The sequence below is a fragment of the Sphaeramia orbicularis genome, chromosome 4 (assembly GCF_902148855.1).
Source record: "Sphaeramia orbicularis chromosome 4, fSphaOr1.1, whole genome shotgun sequence".
In the NCBI taxonomy this organism is placed as follows: domain Eukaryota; kingdom Metazoa; phylum Chordata; class Actinopteri; order Kurtiformes; family Apogonidae; genus Sphaeramia; species Sphaeramia orbicularis.
Window position 1 is genome coordinate 39,535,390 of NC_043960.1, and position 9,643 is coordinate 39,545,032.

The following is a 9,643-nucleotide window of genomic DNA, read 5'->3' on the forward strand; positions in this document are numbered from 1 at the left end:
ATTATTACTTTTTAAAAGTAATTTGCTCAACACTGGTGATGAACCAGAGAATAGAAAAGCAGAATAAAGTAGAGTCACATCTGACAGATTCTGAACAGTAATCATAACTACAGATGTCACATATCCAATGCCTGTTTGGTTGTAAAAACACCAATAAGTGGCCAAAACCTCATGTTACACCAGAGATTTCCTACAGTCTGTGAACAAATTCCAGAGAATTTTTGTTACCTGTCAGACCACTTGAATTACAATATGCTGAAAGAAAATTATGGAAAAAGGTGATGTCACACATTGCAACATTCACTAAAAAGCCCAGAAAGGACAAAACCAACACTGGCTCTGGCAGCTACTGTAGGGTAGGATGAGAGGATATTCAAACTGATGCAATCTACAACTTCATCTCAAGATGGCAATAAAGAAATGGAGGTCTGATGTTTCACACTGCTATGAAAAAGTGAAGCCACTTTTCTACACATCTGTGTCACGACTGGGGTAAAGCAGTAAAATGATGAAATCTGATCAGTGATCTGCAATACAGCTGTCATATATTTATCACCTGTATCTGTCTGAAAGTACCTGAGCTGCCTAAATCTTCCCTCACAGGGTAGGTTTTCTGGAGTCTGACAAAAAAAAAAGAGTTTAGGCTACGGAGGATGAAAAGGAACTCATCGAGATCCTGATGCCAAAACTCGCTGCACATTGCAGCTTTATCTGAAAAGTCCAGAACAGACCAAACAAACACTGGCTCTGGCAGCCATCATAAGGGAGGAAAGGTGTGTGTTCAAATTGCTACAACACGCAACTCTAACACTAGATGCCACCCAAGATTTGACAAAAGTAAGAGCACAGCAATACATGATGCATTAGCAACATGGTTTTTGCCTCGAAGGTGCTATGATACAAACCACAGCCAAGAGCTCTGAACCAGATTTTATGAGTTGATTGCCTATCAGCGAGTCAATATTTAGCCACACAGAGTGACTGACGCACATATAGTGGTTACTGTGTTTGTGAGTTGTTTGTGTTACAGTGAGATAAAGTCCAGTGAAAGTCCACAGGAATTCCAGTGCCTTATAAATGCACTGGAAAAAAAGGGTGGAGAGCCCAGGATTTGCCCAAATGTCATCTTAGAGAAGGAATGAGGTGCCTGATTTATTGCATTTTATTGCTTCCTTTATGATCTGGACCAAATCATACTAGAAGGGATAGCTGTCTTTGGGGCAACAGGTGCATTACATTCCTGTTGTTATTGCTTCCCAGTCCCAGGCTCAGGGTCTCAGGTTAAATTTGTACACCTTTAAACTCCTAAATCCAGTCAGCCATAGCTGTATTTAGGGATGCCAAGTTGTTTCTTTTTCCCCTCTGTCTACAGCAGGGGTTCTCTTTCAGCTTCTTTATTCATGGGCCAGTGCTTAAACACCTTCCAAGACATGATGTCTGGCTCAGTTCAAGCAGGGAGGTGAGAGGCTGTATTGGAAGGGTCAAAACAAAACCATTAATCTGTCTTGGTCTATCTGAAGTTGAGGCAAGACCTGTCTCAATTGACTCAATAGGCTGATTACGTCAGTGTGTGTGTGTTTCTGAGTGTGTATGTACTGTATGCCTACACCGTGTATTGTACAGCGGCAGTTGCGCTTTAGTGTGTATTAACTTTGGCAGATGATTTCAAACATGTGGTGCTGCATGAGTAAGACAAGCTGGCCGACTGTTCCCAGCTGATCTAATTAATACTCATTTGACGCCTTTCACAAATAACAGCACTAATGTCTTTTTATTGTAGAAAATGCCAAACTCTTCACTTCAAAAACTCAATATATAGCTTTGGCCCTGTTTAATATTACATCACTTTACTGCAATTTGTGTCCTTACACTGTATATAAAACAACCAAATCTTCACGAGAAGATGCTTTTGGTCCACTTGTGTCAAACAGAAGCATTCTTTTTTATCTTTGACATCAAACCTTAATGCTGTAGCATCCTCTTAAAATATTTTGTGAGGCTCACACTTTTCCTTCCTACAAGCGTCCAGAAGTGCATGTACCGATTCAACTCTTGTATTCATCCTCCAGATTTTACAAGCCCCTCTGAACATCAGTCCAAATGTCTTTTATCAATGGCTTTAGGATCCAAGACGCTGGGTTACTGGCACTGTTGAAGTCTCGTCTTTTGTGTGCACTTCACACCCACAGGATGTCCAGAGCTGTGGGATGTTATAAAGAAATTGGCTGCTGGAGCCAAAGTCAGACTCTATAAACCTGCTGATGAACCCAGTAAATCTCAAAGAGGAGCTGGAGCCAGACTACTAAAGGTTGTTAGCTACTAATTGCTACATTTCTTGCACCCATTCATGATATTAAACCGTGGTGGCAGAAACCAGGGATGCTTGGCTAATTAGAGTGACACTAACACTCTTGTCCTGCAGTGTTCCCAGGACAGTGACTGTGTGTGTGTGGACGCTTTAACATGCATGTTCATTTATGCTTGTTCCACCGTTATTTATTTAGGTAGCTTTCGGTTTAGTTTTCGGCCGCTTTCGTGCCAGCGGCAGCCAGCAAAGGGCCGACTTTCATTTGTCTCCCACAGGTTGAAGCCCAGTGTAGTTATTGGGGTTGATAATAAATGCATGATTCGTGGGATTTTACCCTCCTGTTGGCATCCAAAATTACCACGAATCCCATCTCAGTTGAGACGACCCAGAGGAAACCTTGCATAATGCCTAATGAGCAACGGGAAACACTCCAGCACTCCTCCAGCCTTTAATTTCCACCTCAATACTGAGCAGAGCACGCCCCAGCCCTTCTCGTACCCTCATTAACATGTGTATTCTCCCAATTCAAAACACCAAAGAACTTCCTTCGGCCAGGTGCTTCCCTCCTCGGCCCCTCCAGCCTCGGTGCTGTTGAACCAGTCACACGTCCCTGTTTGAGCTCTACCAGAATTAATGGTGAGTCATGACGAGAACGTAGTATGGTCGTGGCAGATTAAAGTTTCTCACACCTTTAAAATGGCAGACAGCCTGCGTAGACATTTTGTAACGTCTGTTCGCTTGGCTATGGGAATCCAGTTGTCCACCAATTATAGCCTAGAACCATGTAAGATAAAAATGGATGATATTGCTGCATAAACTGGAAATGTATTAGCAGTCAGGTAATATTATCACACTAACAATAGTAAGAGTACAGAGTCTACTAGTAATGAAAAGGAGGATGGCTACATGAAGTCCAGGAAGTGCATCTACAATTGAAAGATTTGATAAAAAAATTTAATATACTGTAAATCCACATGGATTTTTTAAGAAGGGAACACCCTTTTAATACCACATGCTGAGGCTGAGAGTGCATAAAACTAGTTTAACCAGGACAGACATAAAGTAGAACGAAGAGAAAAGGAGACTTTGCAGTATATGTACAATATATTAAATATATTGTGTATACAAAAATGAAGGCTGTTGATAGCTCATCTGTATGACAGATAATGGACAATATTGTAACAGTAGTCACTTTATATTATTATTCCTGTTAATATAATAAAGTTTTGCTTATAGTCCATATGAGTTGAATTTTGTAAGTCAGTAAAAGGGTCCATGGGCTGATTGTGGTCCGAGTGTAAAGCAGACATAAAAGATTATCTAATTTTACAATTATACCACTGCAGTACAATATTTTGCTTTAAGTATCACAAGGATCCTACATTATCAATAGAATAATATAATTAAATATCACTAAATCCTACAGTTCACATACGTTTTTAAGCATCCTTAATACATCTGTAAAGTTGTTGCTTTACCATCTTGTCATGTCGTAATAGTACTTGTTGCAGATGACTTACTGAACCATTATGATATACAAGAGATTTTCAGATATAGAAAGGTTAAGTGTGTGAAGTTTAGTGATATCTAGTGGTGAAGAAGTAAACTGCAAATAACGGAGCTCCCCCCCAAACTCTCACCTACAGCGGCCACAAAAAAAAAAAAAAGTGTTCTGCCCGGTCTGAGTGTTTTACTGAAGGGGATATTGACGCCAGACATAGTAGGTGAAAGTAATACACCTCATGGTTGGATCCCTGATGCTAAAATGGAAAAAATAAGAGGAGTAAGCCTGTTTCAAGCTACTGTAGAAACATGGTGGACCAACATGGTGGTTATCTACTCCCTCCCTGCTCATTCTAAGTAAACAAAACCACAATGATTCTCATTTTTGTGTGATTATACACCAATGTATACAAAATTATCAATATTTTACTGAATTTCTGCCATGGTCTCTTTATAACTATTATCTTCATTTGGGTTTTTCCAAATAATGGGGCTTCATTTTCCTGGCTGCCAAAGCTTTCAGATTTGTCAACCCTTTAGGTCAGTATAGACATCTGTGTGCAGTCCTAGCCCTGTCTTTTCCGATTTTAAAAGCTCAAGTCAGTTTCTCCTTGGTGAGTGACAGTTTCCCCTGTCTAAAACAAGTTTGAATAAGTTTCACAACATATTTCAGTCGGGTGGAAGGTTTTCTTCCCATGGGCTCCTTCCAAGTGAAATAAACCCATGAACTCAGAAAACTCTCACATCAAACAGCAAGATGTTGCACACCAAGGGAAATTTGGTAAACACAACACACCCTGGCTGAAAGAGATGCAAAGGCAGTATGAAGCTAGTCTGGCTTCAGTAACTTCGCCGATTATAGCAGTGGGGTGACCTTATTTCCTAAGGGTGAATGGGCTGTCATTACCTGGAGCCTGCACAAGTGTTTGATGCCTTCAGCCACACACACCCAAAATTTAACAGCCCATCCTTTAAAATGGTATGAAGAAATGAAACATAAAATAAGTGCGACATGCCAACAAAAAGTCCTGCAAATTTGTTAAACATAACAGAAAGGCAGTAAATAGAAAACAGCTTTGCAATTATTGCTATAAACCTATATATTTTTAAAAATTATTAATTATATTTGACATTCGGGGCACAACTCTGCATGGTTTCCCTCCAGTCTTCTGTTATACTCTACTTAGTTTTATGATTTTCTTTTGCAATTGATTCTGAAACGGCTGCTGGGCGTGCCCACACAGCTGTTGTGCTGTAGCACTGTCTAATTAGCAGTGTATGACCGATGACCCAGGACAGGATATGATGCGTACCTGCCTCTGCAGCTTTTGTAAACACTTGGGTGTGTTTTTCCCCTAGATCATTTTCTGCTTTACCATAGGTCAAAAGAAAAACATGTCCTCCCCTTCGGTCCCTCAAAGCGCTGTGTTTTGTTTCTTCTTGTTGCTATTTCAGTGAGTTATTTTTAGTACCTCCTACAATCAAGTAGTTTATAATTACTATATTGGTAGATCTATATTTGGATACTGTGGTTTTACAGGCTGTAATATTTTATGTTTGCTATCTGTGTTCCGTGTTTGATTAAACAAATGTTTTGTGAGCGCATGACTTCTGATAAGAAATTTTAAGAAAAGCTATCTCAGGTCTGTTGCGTGTGTGAGCCAAATCCATAGTTGTGTAAACTGTACTTGCTTCCGTGTACTCAAGCAAATCAGGATGATGATTGAAACACATTGGAAATAAATGACACTCATTCAGTCTGTTTCATCATTTAGCACAAACAAACTTGAATCTCAAAAAACATCTATATCTACTTCATTTCTTCCTTTTGTATCACTGATTCCTAAATGAAATTGCTTTGTAGTTGAGTTCCCTACAGCCAGTTCTATCATACTTAAAACCCACCGTCCCTCTAAGTCACTCTTTCTCCCTCTTCTCTCACCCCTCAGCTGTTCCATGCCCTTGCTCCACTGGGATTGATACAATATTTTCCAACCTCAATTAGCAGAGAGTCTGTTGACTAATTCCAACTGTTTTTGCACCTGAGAGGGAGCTGGGAGTCGGGGCTGGAAAAAGTGAGTGGGGTGGAGGTGAAGGGCTGGAGCTGGGTGTAGCAGACAGAGCTGTCGGGGCAATATAGCTGTGTCGACAAGAGTGTAAGGGCAACACAGAGGACAGAGGAGGGGTCGGCCAGACTGCTGGGCAGAATTTGTAGAGGCTGAGTTCAGGCTGGGGAGTTAAGATACAGCAAATTAAGCTGTGATCAGTATGCACAAGCAAATACAAGCAAATATGAAAAACTGCAAGAACTGTATCTTAAAATCTAATGTTGTTGATGTGCGTGCATCCATTCTGCAGCCCTGTATCTGTCCCCTGTAAGCCCCACATTCAACTAGTATGTAGATATTAACAAATATATCAATATGTCTAATTTTTGAAGTTCAGCATCTGATAAAGACAATAAGTACATTTTAAAAATGATTTTCCTCTTCAAATAAAGTGCTTCCTTTTGTTTTAACAATGACTGACTCACTCCTAAATGCGAATGTGTCCTCTTTTCCGTCATGCTGATGTTGCACACTAGTATCTGTGTCACTGCTCTTGTCATTAAAAATGTAAAACAAGCTTGTCCTCCCACTCTAATCGATAGCATGGCCACCATATCAGTATCCAGAATTGCTCTGGGTCAGGAGGCTTTAAGTCTGATTAAAAGCCTACTTAAGTGATGGTAGTAATGCTACCCTCACACAGAAACATAGTGACAACTCAAAATAGCTCTTAAAACCAGGCCTGCACTATTGTGAGGTGCAACCACAAACTGACCACAAGTTCCATTTTGTTAAATTTAAGGCAAAGCTTACATGACCACTGGCTTGGCAGCTCTGGGCGCAGGTACACACCCTCACTCTGTGTGAGCATAGGCAGAATCGTTCTTTCCACCAAAGGAAATGAGAGGATGATGGCTCAAGTGTATGAGGACATTACATTTAAGGGGACTGCACTTTTTCAGAGAGAGCCGCTGCAACCACCTAAGTATTAATGACATGACCGTGGCAAGAAAAAGCATGAATTTCACAACCTTCAGACATTAATTTTACTGCTTTCCAAAAACTATGAGCACTTGTTTCAATTTAAATTCCCACATGTTGCCAAAGTGGTATTGCTTCCACTCTTCCAATATGTCTTCTGTTGTATCAAATTGAGGTAAAACTAGAGAGTAATATTTTATTATTGTGGCTGACATATATTAGCTGTAATATAATGGAGTAATGTCCCCAGTTGGATAAGCTCAAAAGTCTATATTTAACAAGGTAATAATTCATCTCAACTTGAGTTTCAACCAGAGTGTGTGGTTTTAAAACATTCTGCCAGGTGACTAATCCCGACAGGTTAACAAATGTCATCCAGTCGACAGCTTGGAGCTTATTGAAACAGTGGCAACAGACTGAGTGGCCTCTTAGCTGGGTGCAGCAGCTACTCCTGCCCCCCAGTAGCTTTATGGAAAAACTCTGACTCAGCCCATTTTTAAATAAAAAAAGGCATTAACAACCAAATACATAAATATTACAGTCAAAGGCATAAATGCCTCTAAGGGCCATCCAGCCCGTCAGTGACTAATGGAGAGGGAGGTCAACTCATGACCAGAGTCGGCTCATCTGACTTGGTCAAGAAAGACACCCATTGATGGACACAACGAAAAGGCATGGCTGCTCTATGAGCGACCTCTTCTCAGGTGTCTCTGGAACACAGATTGTGTATAGACTACAGGCATGCCAATGGAATAACCCATCTGGATCTCCACTGCTTTATAGTGAACACTGCACTTCTGCTGGTAAGTGTTATCACACATGAACAAGTGCGTGATGTGGTGGGGCAAAGTAGAGCCAGACTCTGCGAACACTATCAAGAGGTCATCATCAAGAGAGATTTACAGCTATGTCTATGATTGCCAAAAATAGAGATGATTGAAGAAAGCCCAAATGACACCACAGGTTTATACATTTCAAGACACCAAATCATCATCCACTATACTTATCTAAATACATACTATATACAACACAGCACATTTACCCTCAGGCCTTTGTTGACAGTGTAAACCATTTATTATCACTAATTAAACTGTGAGCCGTCAACATGAATCTACATTTGTATTCTATTTAATGAAGAAAGTTTTTCCATTTCCACTTGCTATTGCAATTGATGTACTTTCATCACAGTTTTGACAAGTTAATCTCCAGTGAAACTGAAGCACTTTTTATCGCCATGCTCACTTTGAACCACCAACTGATGCTCAATGTCTTTCCTCAAGTCAGCGTTCCTATAAACTTTGTGCAAGCTGCCCCATGAGAAGACTAAATCCACTCTAGGGTATTCCCTTCATACCTAGCAACGTGTCTCTCAAGTTCTAAACACAACACAAATAGCTGAGTAGTGATATAACCTTAGGATATCCCTATGCACTGTTATAAAAAAGAACAGATAAGAAAGTCCACCCATAAAAATAAAGTGTGAATGTCACAGGGCATCCTGTGTACTCTGACATACAATTCAGATACAGTACTTAGATGAAGTCAGGCAGCTACTTACTGTCTGCGTAGTTTTTCCGCCGGGTGCCGTCCACCTTGCCTGTTTTGTCTATGCAGAGGAAGAACTTGTTGGCAGAGTAAAGTCGCCGTAGTCGGACGTCACCTTCTAGATGATTGTAACTACGAGTGTGTCTTTCCAGTGTCCATGAACAGTTGATTCCAGTCGCCAGCACCTGAAGAGGTTCATGCCCTACCCCAGGAGGACAGGCCCCTGTGGCAGTGCCAGCGGTGACCACAAGAAGGGTGAGGCATGCCAGGCAAAGGGAGGCTGCACTGGGCAGGGGGAGAAGCTGCCCGGTGGAGGCTGCAGTAGTGGTGGTGCCAAGGGCAGGTTCAGGACAGATACGAGCTACGGACGCCGTCCATCTGCACATGGTGGGTCAGACTCCCAAGGTGCACCTTGTGCAGGCTGCAGGCATGCTGATGTTCAGGAGATGCCCCAGTGGAGGGATAACAACAGGGTGGGCGTCCAGTAACAAGAAGGGAGGGAAATGGCACTCAAAGCAGATCCTTTGGATGTCACTGATGACCCAAGTGCACTTTAGGAAGGATGATCTGACACCAGGCCTTCCTACAGACACAAGCTTGTCAAAGGTTGTCCTGTTGTCATCTTCTGTCCTTTTGTCAATTCTGTTTGTTAGCTGGTGTCGTAAACTGTTGTAATTTTATGAATCCACTTTTAAAAGTTCCTCTCTAGTGTTGCTCCTGTTTGTTCTCCTCCTCCTTAGACTGAAGTCTTCTTTCCTGTTCCACAGATATAGTCCCGGCATCTATGAAGATGTGCATGTGTGTCACAGTGTGTTTGTTTGGATGAGATGGTGTGTATAAATATATGTGCCTCTGTGAGTGTGATTAAGAATATGTGTATGTTTGTGTGTGTGAGTATGCACCTTGCGATGCTTTGCTCTTTCCAGCTGGAAAGGAATAAGATGCCTGTCTGAGCTGCTGACCCGTGGCTGAGAGGGAGTTGAATGAGGGCTGGTGACTGACTGTGCGTGTGTGAATGTGTGTGTGTGCGTGTGTGTGTAAGTGAGAGAAAGAGAGGGAGTGAGTAAGCGAGTGAGTGAGTGAGTGAGTATGGGAGGGAGAGAGCCGGTATGAGTTTGCGACAGAGAGAGAGGCAGTGAGAGTGTGTCTGTATGTGTCAGAGTGAGCGGCAGTCGGCGAGTCTGTGTCAGCTAGCATGGGGCAGTGAAGCAGCAAGTGAACAGCCTCACGCTCCGCTGTGTGCAGCCAGTCAGCCAGT

The 9,643-nt window shown here is 41.8% G+C and overlaps 1 protein-coding gene across 1 annotated transcript in view; it reads right to left on the bottom strand.

Moving 5' to 3' along the window:
* Positions 1–9,643, bottom strand: part of fgf22 (fibroblast growth factor 22) — a 33,503-nt gene extending 23,860 nt beyond the window's left edge. The window contains exon 1 of the mRNA XM_030132544.1: positions 8,399–9,643. Coding sequence (XP_029988404.1) covers positions 8,399–8,771 — 373 coding nt within the window. The 5' untranslated portion in view covers positions 8,772–9,643. The remainder of the gene's footprint in view (positions 1–8,398) is intronic.